Consider the following 18,164-nt stretch of genomic DNA (forward strand, 5'->3'; position numbering starts at 1 on the left):
GGCGGACCGCGCGATAGGCGCGCCGTCGTCATTTCAGGCCAACTGGCACACTACTGCACCGAGCGTCTATTCATCGACCCGGGCAGTACATCTGATATAATCTACGAACAATGCTTCAACCAGTTCGACCAGGAGGACAAAGATCGGTTGCAAGCAGTAGATTACCCGTTAACCGGGTTCGCAGGGGAAACTGTCTTTCCCCTGGGCCAGATTACTTTTCCTGTGCGTCTTTCCAGCGGAAACCGCACAAGGACAGAAGAGGTAAACTTCATGGTTTTACCTCACACCTCCAAATATGACGTACTCCTCGGGAGAGAATCCCAAGGAGATTTCAATATGATTACGTCGGTCCCCCACTCTGCGGTTGGTTTCCCAACCGAATCGGGGGTCGCGATAATCTATGCCCGCAGGGACGTCATGATGTCGGACGAAGTACGTCCGACCAAGGTCGCAAGGCCCACCCCAAATGACCAGCCAGAAAAATGGGTTCTCAACGCGAGATACCCAGAACAAAAGGTCACATTGGGTCACGCCTTGTCCCCGACCACCAAAGCGCAACTGAAGCAGCTCCTCTTCAGGAACCAAGACATCTTCGCGTGGACACCCGCAGACATGACCGGGGTCCCACGTGATGTTGCGCAGCATCACTTGAATACCATGCCAGGTATCAAGCCAGTGATCCAAGGCCAACGCCACCTTGGGTCAGCTAAAAATCAGGCGATGCAAGAGCAGATCGAAGAACTGCTCTCCGCAGGCATCCTGCGGGAAGTTAAATACCAGACTTGGTTGTCCAACCCAGTCATGGTAGAAAAACCGTCCGGGGGCTGGCGCATGTGCGTCGATTACAAAGACCTTAACAAAGCCTGCCCCAAGGATTGTTACGCGCTTCCAGAAATCGACGAAAAGGTCGATAATCTCGCACCGTTCAGGTGGAAGTGTTTCCTCGATTGCTACAAAGGATACCATCAAGTACAAATGGCAATCGAGGATGAAGACAAAACGGCATTCCGGACTCCCACCGGAAATTACTGCTATACAAAAATGCCGTTTGGGTTGCGTAACGCGGGCTCAACCTACCAAAAGTTGATGAACGACACTTTCCGCGGCCAAATAAGCAAAAGTGTCGAAATCTACATGGACGACCTGGTCGTCATGAGCATGGAAGAAGATACCATGCTCACAGATATCGAAAGAACATTCCAAACTCTGCGAAGCGTTAACATAAAGCTCAATCCAGGGAAATGCTCGTTTGGAATGGAAGAAGGCAAGTTCCTTGGGTTCATCGTGACTAAAGATGGATTCAAGGTAAACCCGGAGAAGGTCCAGGCGATCGAGCGCATGCCATCGCCTTCATCGATGAAGGATATGCAACGGCTAGCCGGCAGGCTAGCGGCACTCAACAGATTCTTAGCCAACCACGCAGCTAAGTCTTATCCGTTCATCAAGACACTGCGGAGCTGTTCAAAGAAAGAACAATTCCAGTGGACCGCAGAGGCTGAACAGGCCTTCCGGGAAATGAAGGAGTGTTTGATACAACTCCCAACTTTAACCGCACCACGCAAAGATGAGCCACTCATACTATACCTATCCGCCGCGGACAACGCGGTGGGTGCGGTACTAATTGTGGAGCGAAAGGGGGTTCAAACACCCATCTACTACATCAGCAAGATGCTCAACGACCCAGAGACGAGGTACTCAATAATGGAGAAATTGGTGCTAGCACTAGTGCACGCTTCAAGACGGTTGCGACGCTACTTCGTAAACCACGTCATCACAGTGCTAACCAATTACAGGATCGGCCCGATCCTCTCCAAACCCGACATCTCTGGGCGATTAGCGAAATGGGCCATCGAGCTGGGCGCGCACACGATACATTATAAACCGCGCCCCGCAATTAAAGGCCAGATCTTAGCTGATTTCGCCGCCGAAGTACCGGTGAATCGCATCCAAGAATGCGAAGAAGCACAAACTCCTGCACCACCGCCACCCTCTTCAGAAACATGGGCACTCTTCACAGATGGTGCCTCCAACGATGAAGGAGCGGGTGCAGGTCTGCGACTCGTCAGCCCCGACGGCCAAGAACTCACATATGCAATCCGCCTCGAATTCAAAAGCACAAACAACGAGGCAGAATATGAGGCTCTGTTAGCGGGGCTACGTTTAGCAGTCAAAATCGGCGTGCAACATCTGGAAGCCCACGTCGACTCTTTGTTAGTTGCAGGCCAAGTACGCGGCGACTATGCCGCAAAGGGGGATATCATGATCCTCTACCTCGAGCAAGTACTGCAACTAAAATCCAAATTCGCTTCATTCAATATTCGCCATATTAATCGAAGCGAAAACAAGTCCGCAGATGCACTATCAAAACTTGCATCTACCAGCTTCCAACACTTGGCAAAGGAGATACGCATCGAAATCCTGCAAAATCCTTCGGTACCCCTGCGCCAAGTCAACGTCATTCAATACGGTTCAACATCATGGATGACACCTATTATCGCATATCTACAATCCGGTGTGACTCCCGAAAGCAAATCAGAAGCACGCAAACTACAATACAAAGCGTGCCATTATCAGATGGGAGACGGTATCTTATACCGCAAGTCATACCTCGGGCCACTACTACGATGCGTCAACCCCCAGGATGCCACATACCTCATTCGAGAGATACACGAGGGCATATGTGGCATACACGCTGGACCACGCATGGTAGTGGCCAAAATCATGAATGCCGGGTATTACTGGCCCGGCATGCACCTGGACGCCGTCAAAGAGTTGCGCAAGTGCATCGACTGTCAACGTCATGCTCCAAAAACCTTGCGGCCAAAAAACAACTTAGTCCCCGTTACAACCGCATGGCCCTTTCAGAAATGGGCAATTGACGTTGTGGGACCTTTCCCTGACGCTCCAGGTGCGGTTAAATTTATCATAGTGGCGGTTGATTACTTCACCAAATGGGTAGAAGCAAAACCACTCGCCTCAACCACTGCTATGATAACAAGAAAATTCATTTGGGAACACATCATCTGCCGTTTCGGATTACCAATGTGCATTGTCACCGATAACGGCACCAACTTCGCTGCCGACGAATTTCAAAAATGGCTAGAGGAGCTACACATTGAGCACATATTCTCCTCAGTCGCACACCCGCAAGGGAACGGCCAAGTCGAGAGTATCAATAAAAGCCTAGTCGAAGGGATCAAGGCACGGTTGGGAACGGCCAGGCGTGGCTGGGTCGATGAGCTCCCAAGTATCTTATGGGCTCACCGCACAAGCCCAAAAACAAGCAATGGGGAAACACCCTTCAGCCTAGTCTACGGTTCAGAAGCGGTGATCCCCGCAGAAGTAGGTCTCCCCTCTCCTAGAATGTTGGCTATTGAAAAACAAGACAACAACATGGAACGCAGGATCGATTTGGACCTCTTGGAAGAAAGGCGCGAAAACGCTGCCATTAACGAGGCCAAATATAAATCCAAACTTGAAAAGTACTACAACGCGCGCGTCCGCGTTTGTACTTTCAACCCAGGAGACTACGTCCTACGCGACAATGAGGCATCTAATGCCGAGCGCCCAGGCAAACTCGCCCCCAAGTGGGAAGGACCCTACCTCATCAAAGAGGTCTTAGGGAAAGGCGCGTACAGATTGCAAACACTAGAAGGCGAACCTATCGCACGCACATGGAATGCACAACAGCTTCGACGCTGTTATATGTAAGCCATGTTCTTACATTTCTCTATGTAACCTATCGGGCCGCAGGCCATTTGCAAATAAATAAATAAGCAATTTTCTACATTATTGTTTGTTATTACTATTACAAATGCGTGTTCCACTTTGCGGTATCCCAAAAACAGATTGGCAAAATCTTCATTCGTGATACCCATACAAAGTGGTAACCACACACAAATATTGTAATAGGCCAGCAAAAGGCAAACAGACTTGCATGTTTTATCCGGCCGGATACACAAGTTTTTGTTAAACACTTAACACAATTCCTGAGCCCAAAAAGGCAAACAATGGAATTGACGCGGACTCATACGACAAAGGTATGGAGTACACTCGACCCCATTCACAAATGGGTAGAGTTCCGGTAATATAAGCTTTTACAAAGCTTAAGCAATTCTAAAACCCTCACACGGTAAATAACAGAATTGATGCATACCCATACAACAAAAGTATGGAGTATACTTGACCCCGTTCATAAATGGGTAAAGATTACGCATACACACGTTCAGACATGCAAGAATTAAAAACACTTGTACAAACTGAACAAAGAAACTTTATATTCAAAAAATTCAAGTATCCACATGATGCTTACGGAATTTACATAAAGTTCCTATTCTATACAAGAGGAATACAAGAAGGAGGCACACTCGCCAACCTAAACCCTATTTTGTACCGCTGGTACCCGCGTCTCCTCCGGCACCACCAGCGGGTTCTTCCTCTTCCACATCAGGGTAAAGCATCCGCAAGCGGTCAACATAGTCCGCAACCTCCAAACACTCGTCCAGCTCCCCTACACAGGCAAGGGGCGTGTCATAAAAGGAGGCTACGGCCGCTTTCAGACGACCCTCGGTATCCACATCACGGAACCCGGATGCCTGATCAGTATAACCGCCTGCGGATAATACATTGATATGCCCAATGCAGCGGTTATAACCAGCCTTGAAGCCAGCATCGCGCGCACGTTCCTTAACCAGGTCCAGACCAGATGAGGTCTCAGGAGCGTTCATGATAGACTCGACAATCTGCAATGAAAGGATCATAAGTCTTGAATACTAATCCAAGCAAATATAAAGGCAAGGGATACTTACACGCGCGATATCGTGAGTCCGCAACCACTCACGGTCAGCTTCCAGCTGGTTCAAAGAGGACACCAAGGCATCCTTGGCCTCAGCAGCAGCGTCGGCCCGCTCCTCCGCAGTAGACACGCGGGCAGTAAGGTCCGTAACCGCGACCTCCCGGGCCTGCACCTCAGCCTGTTACAAGAACAGCAAACAGTTCACTCGGTGAATATGTTTCAAAACAATAAAGGACGAAAGCAACAAAGTTAAAGAAACGTACCTGCAGGCTTTCAACAACTTTGCCTAAACGAATGCGCTCCGCATTCGCCTCTTCAAGAGCCTTAGAAGCACGGCTCTCCTTCTCTGCGGCCTCTTCATGGGCCTTTGAGGCACGAGCCCCGGCTTCTTTGGCCTCTTCAAGGGCCTTCAAGGCGTCGGCCTTCGCCTGCAGCGCTTTCACAGAAACGGCCTCAGCCGCAGCCTTCTCCTGGCTCAAGGTAGCATTCGCTGCCTTGGCATTTGTTAGCTCCTGCCGAGCATGAAACAGAATGTTATTCTGCTTAGCCCAAGATTCATTCCATTGCTTGCGCTCGTTGGACAACTTTTCGTTCCAACCCTTGCGCTCATCAGCAAGAAGTTTAGCAAGGGTACGCACCTGTTTCAGCTGGGCAGCGGCAGCCCATTCAGAAGTCTGTTTCTGCTTTTCAAAAGCAGCCTTGTCTTTCTCGAGCTGCTCCGCACCCACACGAGCAGCCTCGACTAACTTCTCTGCTTCCGCCCGCATACGAGTGGCCTCCTCCTCGCGGCGGCCCAGCACCTTATAATCTTCCAAAATGGCATTAGCCACAATGGAAGTCCCCACCAGCATCGATGAAAGCTGGTTAATACGCAGCTCTCGGGGCGCGGCACGGGCACGCTCGACTTCAAACGGGGTCCCCAGACCACCCAAAATCTCCCTACATGCCGCAGGGTCGTTAGAAATATCATCCCCCTGCATAACAGTCCAGGGGGGTCGGTGATACACCATACTGCGACCCGGGCAGTAGGTGCGGTAATAATACTCCAATTCAGACTCCCCAGGCTGAATTGGAGGCCCGTCATAACCAGCAGACGAGCCGCTACCTTTCTCCCCAGCAGGAGACTTCTGCGGCCCAGCATCCTGCTGCCGCACCTCAGCATCAGACTTCTGCTTACCGACATCTGAAAACCTCAAGTTCAATCCGTCACCCTCATCAGGAGAGATCAGATTGTCCGAGGAGTCCACAGTGTCAAAAATCCGGTCAGCAGTCGCCTCCACCGTCTTCTCCAAAGGGGGATCAAGAACTGGCCCAGCAAAAGGGGCCGCAGGCTCCTTAGGCGCGACCTTCTCCTTCAAAACACCCGCACCCGCGACAGCAGTGTGCGGAGGAGACGCAGGGATGTCGAAAAAAGAATACCCCGCATCTCGGGATTCTGCAATACAAAGAGTATTCAATGAGTATTTCCCACCCATTGTACATACAACACGAAGAAAAGGGATATACTTACCAGCAGCAGCCACAGGTTTCTTCTGCACCGGAGCAACTCTCCTGGTCTGCAGTCTCCGCCTCTTCGGTTCACCACCACCAGCAGCTTTCTGCTCTGGTCCCCTTTTCTCTCCAACAACGGGGGGAACCACAGCAGTTCCACCCGCGGCCGCACCACTACCTATAACACCCAAACCCTCAAGGGTGTCAGATACTACGACGTAATCGGTATATCCCCGAGAACAAGATTGATAGGTACCTGCGGCTTCAAAAACGGAAGAAGGGGCAGCTGAGCCTTCAACACTCCCCTTGCCACGACCCCGCACGGTTTTCTTCACCGTTTTCTTCTCCACAGTCTTTTTGGGGACGCGTTTCTCAAACTTCCCCAAATCCGCAAGGACACCTGGATTCACAACATCAACAGAACCAGTCAAAAAGACAAACTGAAAAAACTAATGCCACGTAAGACGTACCTCTTGCGTCTCCCGGAACCGGGGCTTCCAGCACCGCTTTCGACGGTACGCGGAAGTTCTTCAGAATTTCAAGGTTGAAACCTTTCTTCAGCTCAACCGCAATCAGTTCAACCTGGCCCTTGAAATCAGGCTCGAACATCCTCCACAAGCCAACCGCATCCGCTAATACATGCATGCAAGTTATTACAAAGGCTTAGGAAAAGGAAAATAACAAAGGGTAACAAGCTTACCACCACCCTGTTCCCGCAACACGGGCCTTTCCTTCCTATCCGGTCTAGAGAGCATCATCCGCAATATCCACAGTTGGTCATTATCCAACTTCTTGAGTTCAATAGGCCGCAGCCTAGAGAACCAATCCGCGGTCTTCGCGGAAGCAACAGGAATATCTTCATCGGAAACTCCAACATCGACATTCCTGAAAGACATGCTAGCATAGACCGCACAGGCTTTAACGTAGAAGAACCTCTTCTTCCAGCCTGTCACACCCTTAGGGGGTGTCATCAACTTCAGACTCCCATGCCTTTGAGTGAACGAGAAAAAACCGGTGTTCACCGTCAACTGGTAGAAACGCCGGAAATTCTCCACTGAAATGGGCAGGCCATGGGCACGGAATGTGTACTCAAAATTCCGAATTCGGAACATTCCGAAAGGACTAAGCTGGGAGATATGGAGGTGATAATACTCCAATACCTCCGCCACAAACACCGTCACCGGCAACCTAAGGTTGCCGTGGGTGAAAAAATCCGCCCACAAGGTTATATAACCGGCCGGAGCATCGGCACCGGTGTCCCCCACTTGTGGGTAAGTAGCATTCCAGTCTTTGGCCATCTGAACAGTGGCCATCAGGGTTTTAAAACTACCTTTTGTCCACTTCAACACCGGTAACCCACCACCGGGAACATCAACATCATCATCCTCGTCTTCTTCTTCAGCCACTACCGGCTGTTCAGGGTTTTCACCCTCCACATTGTGTGGATTCGATGGTTCAGCCATCAAAAATATTCAAGAAACAAAAGATGGTAAATAGAAAAACTACAAACCCTCACTGGAACTTCAACAAATTTCGTCGGAGAAGACAGATAACAGTTTCTCTCTCAAACGGCAAATTTTTTGAATTTTCGAACAAGTGAGGGGAAACCACGAACGGTTTCCCCTTATATACCCATCGCAATTAATGCGGAGGGAGAAAACGAATGATCACGTTCAAAAAGAGCGAATCATAGGACACCACGTGTCGAGCGCCGTTTCCGCTGACGGTTATCACGCGCGCGTGGCCGCCCACGCGCCTGACACAAGAGACGTTTACACTCTTCGCTACAGTGCATTTAATGCCTCGGGCAGTGTAAACGTCCTTTCATTTCAGCACATGCCAGGAAGATCTCACCAACTTCCACCAACTCACACGTGCGTCCAGCCACGTATGCAACAAAAAGCGACTACATTATCCAATTATAAGCGGCATGCGGTTTCTCTGGTATACCGCACCATAACCCATACCGCATGTCGTTTTTTAACATACCCCTAAAAATAGGTAAAAACATATATGTTTACACTACAAGGGGATATAATACCTATCCGCACGACCCACGAGCACACGTGGAATATGCGGACATGAGACACACGAGCCCGTTCAGGTGTGTCAGATGCTCAGAACCAGCGTTGGCCGTTGGACTGAACCGCATCTCAGACACAGGGGAACTGCATTGCCTTCATTCTCTTCAAGCTTCAAATCCCTCCTGCCCGGTTCACAACCGCAGAGGGTATATGAACACCTTCTTTAACAAAAGGAAGGAAGGGTATGCACGCGAACGCACATCAGCAACCCTGTCTCCTGAACCTTCAAGAGCTACATCCGACCCACACCCACTTCGAGCAAATGTGGTAATACAAAACCACAGACACTCACGAGGAGCTACGGACATAACCATAGCTTCCGCAGAGTGGTTGCTACGGAAGAGCCAAGCTCACTCCACATCACCGAACAAATGCTACTGCATGGCAAACTCGGTATTGGAGCGGGAAGGTAAGTGGCTCCAAAACGAACGCAGAACAGCGCTCTAAATAAACTCTCGTCGAACAACAAGCGTCCGAACAGCGGTAACAAGTCTGCTTATGACTTTGTTAACCCGATTATGGGCCGCATAAAATAAACAATGGTGGGCATACCCTTGCCTATGACCATGTTTATTTACCCATAGTATGAATATACATTGTTCGACCAAACATGGCTAACAATGACGCAACGAGGTAACCGCAAAGAACATGCGGTTACTAGAGAGCTATGACGATAAACACGAAAACCCCACAAAAAAGGGATTGTCGTCTCATAACTCGATGCTGAACATAGAGCTTGAGCAAAGCACTTGCAAGCATCAACAACTTTTGATCCCAGTCTCAAAGATTGGTCCAAAAGTTTTCTTTTCTTCTTCATGCACCAATTCAACAATTGGTATGAAGAAAAGCCCACCTTTAAAGGATGGGAAACCTCCACAGACCTTCGAACCACCATCTCAGAGGTTGGTTCGAAGTTTGTGCAGCATTACTAACAAGGTCTCCAAGAGACCTTCGGCACAACAACAGGTGGCAGACCACCTGGTGACATAAATCGGCTGAAAATCTCGCATCAGACGAGTTCCCTTCACCGATACGGAAGAGGCGTCAGATGACCCTTCCGGACCTCCAGCTTCATTTACATACAGAAAAGACCACACATGGTCTAGGATCTTCTCCAGACTCCAAACTACCTTCCAAACACCATAGTCCAGTACTCCTCCCACATACACCTTGTATGTGGCAGCAACACTAGACTGGGGGGACTTGAAGGGGTATGGTCCCAGATCTCGCGTCAGCATCGACCGCGAGTGACCAGTACCCTTATCAAAACCCCCACTAGCTAACAACCTACTTATGCCCATGCGGGAACGCATCGACACAAGGGTTGAATCCAATCTATCTAGTAACAAAGGAGGACTTACATGGAACAGGAGAACGGTAGAGTGATGCGACATAGCATCACATCTGGTGTACGAAAACGGAAGTATTCACAGCGACGCGGCATCGCACCGCGTCCAGTGAACACTTCTATCAATACAGGAAAGCCTTACCTTAGGCATAGAAGGAGATGAACGTAGTGGTACGGCTGACACCGCACCCTACGGACATTTTCGTCACGACAAGGGATGCAGGCAAGACGACGATGCGGCTAGCACCGCATCTCGCGTATTCCTTGATCACAAGTAGGAGACGCGGTAACTTCAGATGTTACCACACGTAGCGATGCGGCTTGCACCGCATCCTATGTACTCAAGCAAGTGGTACTGACACCACAGTGCAAGTGGCACCAATGACAGTTACCTGTCAGAGCTACGTAAGCAATGGACTGACGTGGCGTAACCTCCATAACCGACGAGCCTGACACACCTGAAAAGGGGCAGCACGTCGTCAGTCCATCCATCATCATCCTCCTCCACTCCTCGGCTATAAATACCAACCCCAAACCAGGTTTGAGGTATCTTCTCACAACTCTCTCACTACTACTACTATCTTACTTTGCTTCCCAAGCAAACTACTGATTCTCACGCCGGAGAGTGGTAACAAGGAGCACCCCCCACCCCATCCTCCTTGTTACGAGTCACGGCTTGTTTCCTTGTGCAGGAGATCAACCACCGGTGATCCAGCCAGCGATCCTCGAGAGGAAGGGATTAACCCTTCTTGACGAGACCAGTGAGTTAACCCTGCCCGGTTAACCATTGTTTCATCAGTGTTGTACTCAGACTATTATAAGTTTTAATGAAAGTTTAGTTTGTTTCCGCTGTAAGTGTATCAATTGTGCACAATAACCCAGGTTACGGGGTGGGTGTTACAGGTAGTCTCTTAATGACCATTCAGAGGCTACCAAACAGCCCCTTAAAGAGGAGATTACATGACAGAAACTAGCTTACAATAAGTCTAAAATAAAACTAAAATAGAATAAAAATCGCATAATACTCGCAACAACCTAACCAATCTACCCAGATTGTTTGACTACCTCAAACTTATTCAGAAACACACAAAACGGTCACTAATTCCAACAGTAACATCTCCCGAAACACACCCAAACCAGTCACTAATCCTAATGGTAACATCTAACGATAACCATGTGCCTTATTCCATCAATTACTTCTTGGCTTTCTTCTTGCTTCTGGTCCTGGCAACATCTACAGATAAATAACTTCCTTTTGTTCGGTCGGTCTCTGGTTCTGAAATGATTTGATTAGAGTCAGCATTTCTTCATTTACCTGCCAAGATTTTTTAATTGATTAAATTTAAAACATTTAACACACAAACATATTATAGTAACTTCTAGCGCACAAACATATTATGTTAGATTAGCCCATATACCTGTGGATTAAGCAAAAAAGCATAAATGTCACGACTTCATGAAGGACATCTCATAACATTTCTATCTTTACAACCCAACAAGCATGACTTGCAGAAGTTGTGAGCACACGGTGTAGTAAGGGGAAGATCCATCACTTTGTTGCACATATTACAAGCACACTCTGCACCACAATTACTTTATTAAATAAGATTTTCATTAAAAGTTAATGCAATTGATTTTCTATACAAAAACATCTTAAAAAAAGATGAAAAATCTAACTCAAATTCCTAAAAGCCTAAAATTACTAACCTTTGAGAAGTTTTTCACTATATAAACGTTGCACCACAATTAGAGGAATGGTTCATAAAATGTAATGATCAGTTTCTAAAAAGCAGTTATACTAACAAAATAATCTACAAAAGAAGTTAAATCTTAGAAAAAGCTGCATTATCATACATCATAATCCCAATAAGGGGGTCCCTTCCTTTCTACAACATCAGTTCCACGTTGCAGCTCAATAGGCAAAGGCCTTGGACGGTCTCCATATTTATCGCTGTAAAATTATAATCAATGTAAATATCTGAAGTTCATTTTACAAATTTCATATGCTGAAAAATATAAATTTCACGAGAGCAATAACAGACCTTGTCCAAGCAGCAGGATAATTATCACAACGAACAAAAAGATACCGCCAGACATCACGTCCCTATAGGAGTAATTAAAAGTCAACAAACATTGTTGGGAAAAGTTCAGACCTATTAAGTAATTAACAAGCCAATATTGAGACATCCTACTTGAATTCCAGATTTCCTCCAGCATTTCTCAATTCTGTATGCCCCATCAAACCTGATGAATCCATTCTCAGGTTCATAAGCTGATCGATATCCATTATTGCACCTGCTCATTTTGTTACAGAAGCTTTGTGAGACTCTATGGAAGAAAATAAATAAAACTTTACTAACAAAAGAAAAAAGATGATAAACAGAAACATGACCACTTATCTTGACTAATAAACGTCCTTTTTAGTCTTTTCATAAGATATTCTCGTCTATTGCAATATAAATTAATAAGATTCTCAAAACAACAAACAGCTGGGAAACTAAATACTAGCTGTCTTTTGTATCTATAGTTTCTGAATCAAAAATACATTATCTGTGAACACTTGATTAGGGACGACAATTCGTGACACAAGAAAAAATAAACAGGTTTCAGTGTTGTGCCTTCCAGAATCATCGTCAGATCTCGTTCGTTGGGCTTTTTTGAGATGCAATGTCGGCCTTGAGTTATTCAACTGAGGTATTGCAATCGGATCTGGTGGCTTACCACCGCTGTAATCGAAACTGCTCCAGGTCTTAAACTAGGCTAATTTTTCTCAGCAATGGAACCATTGTTACAACCAGAAAAAATTGACAAATTATAAAAAGGGAAATCAACTACAAGATAGTGGGTGTTTGGGTTAGGTTATGTTAGATATTTTAGTGTAATCGGGGATTGACTTGGTGATCAAAGCGAATAATAATACACATCAAGCAAGTTAGGAGGTGCGGGAGTGCACGCTTGTTTGAGTTATTATTATTTGAAGTGTACGGGCGGAGCCCGTACTCTACGGGGGTTCCAAGGGGGCAGCGCCCCCTTGGCGGGGGTTCGGGGGCAGCGCCCCTAGGAGCAGGGTCCAAGGGGCAGAGCCCCTAGCTGGGGTCGAGCTGCCAGGTCAACTTGGAAAAAATTTATTTTAATTAAATTGCTTTATGGAAAATGCCTTAGAAAATAAAATTTGTGAAAAATTTGTCCTAATTTTTCAGACAAAATTAAGGCATGTCTTAATGCAATTTAAATTAAATTAAAAGATAACTGCCAGAGGCAGTTATCTGGAAACACCCCCAAAATTCGAATACACAATTTCTGATCATTTTTTCTGGTTCAAAATTCGCACACAAAAACATACAATGGTTCTATTCTCGAAATCAGAGTTGTATCCGATTGAATTATTCGGGTGAACCACCGAAATAATTTGATCTGAGAGTGACTACACGCCTCTCTGATCATCCGGCAAACCGAAATTCCCCAACAGCTTATTTTGGAGCAACTTATAACTTATTGACTTACAAAAGTTAATAAGTTGTTTTTAGAGTGTTTGGATTCACTTATATAAGTTACTTTTGTGTGTGGAGAAATTGTTTTGGAGAAGTTAGAAATTCTAACTTACAACTTTGTGGTTTATATATGGTTGAATTTCGATATCTACTTTATTTTTATTTTTTTATTTATAATGCTAACAATTATTGTGTTGGTTTAAAAGATGCATGTACACCATAGTTATAAATGTCATGTTACATATATGCATATCATATACTTTTTTACGTTTACATATATGTAAATAAGTAGTTTACAAGTATAAAGTTAATTTACACACATGTAATAAAGCGATTTACACATGTGTAACCAACAACAAAAACATATAATTGTAGTAAAATAAAATATAACATTCATTAAAACAAGTCTTTGAACATATATATACCATGAAATTCGAAAAGTTTAAAATATTATTGAACAAATAAACCCTATACATTACACTAAAACCAATGTCACTTTGTACACAATCATGTGGTTATTTGTGAAATAGCAATTCTAGAAACAAATTTGTAAATATACTCAATGAGATTCATGCATAATGTCATAAGAGCATACCTCATAACACTTACCGGGTAGCCCTTTTCATAACTAACCCGTAAAGCTTCATTATTATCATCTCTGTTAATAAGAATCGATAAAAGAAAAGATATAGATCATGTTTTGAGACCTTTTGCAAATAAAAGATTTAAAAAACAAGAGTTAATTACTGTTTTCGTCATTTTGGTTTGTCAAAAATCACTATTTCTATCCATTAGTTTAAAAATTGCGATTTCAGTCATTGTGCTTTCACTTTCGTAATCATTTCAGTCAGCCTCGTAACCATTTCAGTCCATGTACTTACAGAATAAATGGATTGAAATGGTTACGAAAGTGAAACCGCAATGACTGAAATGGTTACGAAAGTGAAACCACAGGGACTGAAATCGCAAATTTTAAACTAATGGACTGAAATAGTGATTTTTGGCAAACCACATGGACGAAAACATTAATTAACTCAAAAAACAATTATTATATATTGCATACCTGCCGGTGTAAAGGAACCAATCTCCATGATCCTCATCATCCTCATTTTCTCCATAAAACCCCACAGGAAACTTATTTTTTTTTTACCAGATCTTCCAATATATCTCTTACATGGTCAGGCTCTTCAAGAAGGTTATCTTGTGGGGCAATAACACATACACGCCCATCCTTGTGAATGAGGACTGCTTTCTTATCGTTTACGACACGATAAATGGGTTTGGGTTGCCCAAAAGCAATGTCAACGGTGAATTCTCTACTTCTTCTGTCTATGACATAAATCATGGAGTGTTGTAGCGTAGAAGGATCGGGAGAAACAATCCCCATCGCCTTCTTCATCGTACTTAAAAGTGACCAATTTATTCGAACTTGACGCGGCATATCTCTTGAACATATGACACAAGTAAGCCTCCCATCAGCAACACGCTTCTCATAACACTCGAGACAATAGTTGTGACCGCATCGTATCTGTAACATAAACAAAGGAATATTTTTGAACAAAATAATGATGAACAAAGATAAATATGATGATATAATTTTTGAAAAATAATAATAATACCGTGATGGGCCTTTGCAAGAGTTGCTCACAATAGGAGCAGTTGTAGCAGCTGCCGGCCATCGAAGGAATTGTAATCGAAACTGCTCCAGGTCTTAAACTAGGCTAATTTTTCTCAGCAATGGAACCATTGTTACAACCAGAAAAAATTGACAAATTATAAAAAGGGAAATCAACTACAAGATAGTGGGTGTTTGGGTTAGGTTATGTTAGATATTTTAGTGTAATCGGGGATTGACTTGGTGATCAAAGCGAATAATAATACACATCAAGCAAGTTAGGAGGTGCGGGAGTGCACGCTTGTTTGAGTTATTATTATTTGAAGTGTACGGGCGGAGCCCGTACTCTACGGGGGTTCCAAGGGGGCAGCGCCCCCTTGGCGGGGGTTCGGGGGCAGCGCCCCTAGGAGCAGGGTCCAAGGGGCAGAGCCCCTAGCTGGGGTCGAGCTGCCAGGTCAACTTGGAAAAAATTTATTTTAATTAAATTGCTTTATGGAAAATGCCTTAGAAAATAAAATTTGTGAAAAATTTGTCCTAATTTTTCAGACAAAATTAAGGCATGTCTTAATGCAATTTAAATTAAATTAAAAGATAACTGCCAGAGGCAGTTATCTGGAAACACCCCCAAAATTCGAATACACAATTTCTGATCATTTTTTCTGGTTCAAAATTCGCACACAAAAACATACAATGGTTCTATTCTCGAAATCAGAGTTGTATCCGATTGAATTATTCGGGTGAACCACCGAAATAATTTGATCTGAGAGTGACTACACGCCTCTCTGATCATCCGGCAAACCGAAATTCCCCAACAGCTTATTTTGGAGCAACTTATAACTTATTGACTTACAAAAGTTAATAAGTTGTTTTTAGAGTGTTTGGATTCACTTATATAAGTTACTTTTGTGTGTGGAGAAATTGTTTTGGAGAAGTTAGAAATTCTAACTTACAACTTTGTGGTTTATATATGGTTGAATTTCGATATCTACTTTATTTTTATTTTTTTATTTATAATGCTAACAATTATTGTGTTGGTTTAAAAGATGCATGTACACCATAGTTATAAATGTCATGTTACATATATGCATATCATATACTTTTTTACGTTTACATATATGTAAATAAGTAGTTTACAAGTATAAAGTTAATTTACACACATGTAATAAAGCGATTTACACATGTGTAACCAACAACAAAAACATATAATTGTAGTAAAATAAAATATAACATTCATTAAAACAAGTCTTTGAACATATATATACCATGAAATTCGAAAAGTTTAAAATATTATTGAACAAATAAACCCTATACATTACACTAAAACCAATGTCACTTTGTACACAATCATGTGGTTATTTGTGAAATAGCAATTCTAGAAACAAATTTGTAAATATACTCAATGAGATTCATGCATAATGTCATAAGAGCATACCTCATAACACTTACCGGGTAGCCCTTTTCATAACTAACCCGTAAAGCTTCATTATTATCATCTCTGTTAATAAGAATCGATAAAAGAAAAGATATAGATCATGTTTTGAGACCTTTTGCAAATAAAAGATTTAAAAAAACAAGAGTTAATTACTGTTTTCGTCATTTTGGTTTGTCAAAAATCACTATTTCTATCCATTAGTTTAAAAATTGCGATTTCAGTCATTGTGCTTTCACTTTCGTAATCATTTCAGTCAGCCTCGTAACCATTTCAGTCCATGTACTTACAGAATAAATGGATTGAAATGGTTACGAAAGTGAAACCGCAATGACTGAAATGGTTACGAAAGTGAAACCACAGGGACTGAAATCGCAAATTTTAAACTAATGGACTGAAATAGTGATTTTTGGCAAACCACATGGACGAAAACATTAATTAACTCAAAAAACAATTATTATATATTGCATACCTGCCGGTGTAAAGGAACCAATCTCCATGATCCTCATCATCCTCATTTTCTCCATAAAACCCCACAGGAAACTTATTTTTTTTTTACCAGATCTTCCAATATATCTCTTACATGGTCAGGCTCTTCAAGAAGGTTATCTTGTGGGGCAATAACACATACACGCCCATCCTTGTGAATGAGGACTGCTTTCTTATCGTTTACGACACGATAAATGGGTTTGGGTTGCCCAAAAGCAATGTCAACGGTGAATTCTCTACTTCTTCTGTCTATGACATAAATCATGGAGTGTTGTAGCGTAGAAGGATCGGGAGAAACAATCCCCATCGCCTTCTTCATCGTACTTAAAAGTGACCAATTTATTCGAACTTGACGCGGCATATCTCTTGAACATATGACACAAGTAAGCCTCCCATCAGCAACACGCTTCTCATAACACTCGAGACAATAGTTGTGACCGCATCGTATCTGTAACATAAACAAAGGAATATTTTTGAACAAAATAATGATGAACAAAGATAAATATGATGATATAATTTTTGAAAAATAATAATAATACCGTGATGGGCCTTTGCAAGAGTTGCTCACAATAGGAGCAGTTGTAGCAGCTGCCGGCCATCGAAGGAATTGTAATCGAAACTGCTCCAGGTCTTAAACTAGGCTAATTTTTCTCAGCAATGGAACCATTGTTACAACCAGAAAAAATTGACAAATTATAAAAAGGGAAATCAACTACAAGATAGTGGGTGTTTGGGTTAGGTTATGTTAGATATTTTAGTGTAATCGGGGATTGACTTGGTGATCAAAGCGAATAATAATACACATCAAGCAAGTTAGGAGGTGCGGGAGTGCACGCTTGTTTGAGTTATTATTATTTGAAGTGTACGGGCGGAGCCCGTACTCTACGGGGGTTCCAAGGGGGCAGCGCCCCCTTGGCGGGGGTTCGGGGGCAGCGCCCCTAGGAGCAGGGTCCAAGGGGCAGAGCCCCTAGCTGGGGTCGAGCTGCCAGGTCAACTTGGAAAAAATTTATTTTAATTAAATTGCTTTATGGAAAATGCCTTAGAAAATAAAATTTGTGAAAAATTTGTCCTAATTTTTCAGACAAAATTAAGGCATGTCTTAATGCAATTTAAATTAAATTAAAAGATAACTGCCAGAGGCAGTTATCTGGAAACACCCCCAAAATTCGAATACACAATTTCTGATCATTTTTTCTGGTTCAAAATTCGCACACAAAAACATACAATGGTTCTATTCTCGAAATCAGAGTTGTATCCGATTGAATTATTCGGGTGAACCACCGAAATAATTTGATCTGAGAGTGACTACACGCCTCTCTGATCATCCGGCAAACCGAAATTCCCCAACAGCTTATTTTGGAGCAACTTATAACTTATTGACTTACAAAAGTTAATAAGTTGTTTTTAGAGTGTTTGGATTCA

General features: G+C 43.7%; 1 protein-coding gene across 1 annotated transcript; it reads right to left on the bottom strand.

Moving 5' to 3' along the window:
* Nucleotides 1-11,566: 11,566 nt before the first annotated feature.
* LOC110940712 (E3 ubiquitin-protein ligase ORTHRUS 2) lies at nt 11,567-12,488 on the bottom strand. The gene is made up of 4 exons (XM_022182273.2): nt 12,264-12,488; nt 11,911-12,013; nt 11,761-11,822; nt 11,567-11,669 (listed from the first exon to the last, which is right to left on the bottom strand). Exons 1-4 carry the CDS (start codon nt 12,347-12,349, stop codon nt 11,567-11,569), a joined length of 354 nt encoding a protein of 117 aa, XP_022037965.1. The 5' UTR covers nt 12,350-12,488.
* Between the last annotated feature and the right edge of the window lie 5,676 nt (nt 12,489-18,164).

Source organism: Helianthus annuus, chromosome 16 (genome assembly GCF_002127325.2).
Source record: "Helianthus annuus cultivar XRQ/B chromosome 16, HanXRQr2.0-SUNRISE, whole genome shotgun sequence".
Lineage (NCBI taxonomy): Eukaryota > Viridiplantae > Streptophyta > Magnoliopsida > Asterales > Asteraceae > Helianthus > Helianthus annuus.

Coding starts and splice junctions, on each gene's coding strand:
- LOC110940712 (XM_022182273.2), bottom strand. CDS start 12,349: ATGATTCTGGAAGGCACAACACTGAAACCTGTTTATTTTTTCTTGTGT. Junction 12,014..12,263: donor ATCAAGTGTTCACAGATAAT/GTATTTTTGATT, acceptor CAAAATGAGCAG/GTGCAATAATGGATATCGAT. Junction 11,823..11,910: donor GGAGGAAATCTGGAATTCAA/GTAGGATGTCTC, acceptor TTACTCCTATAG/GGACGTGATGTCTGGCGGTA.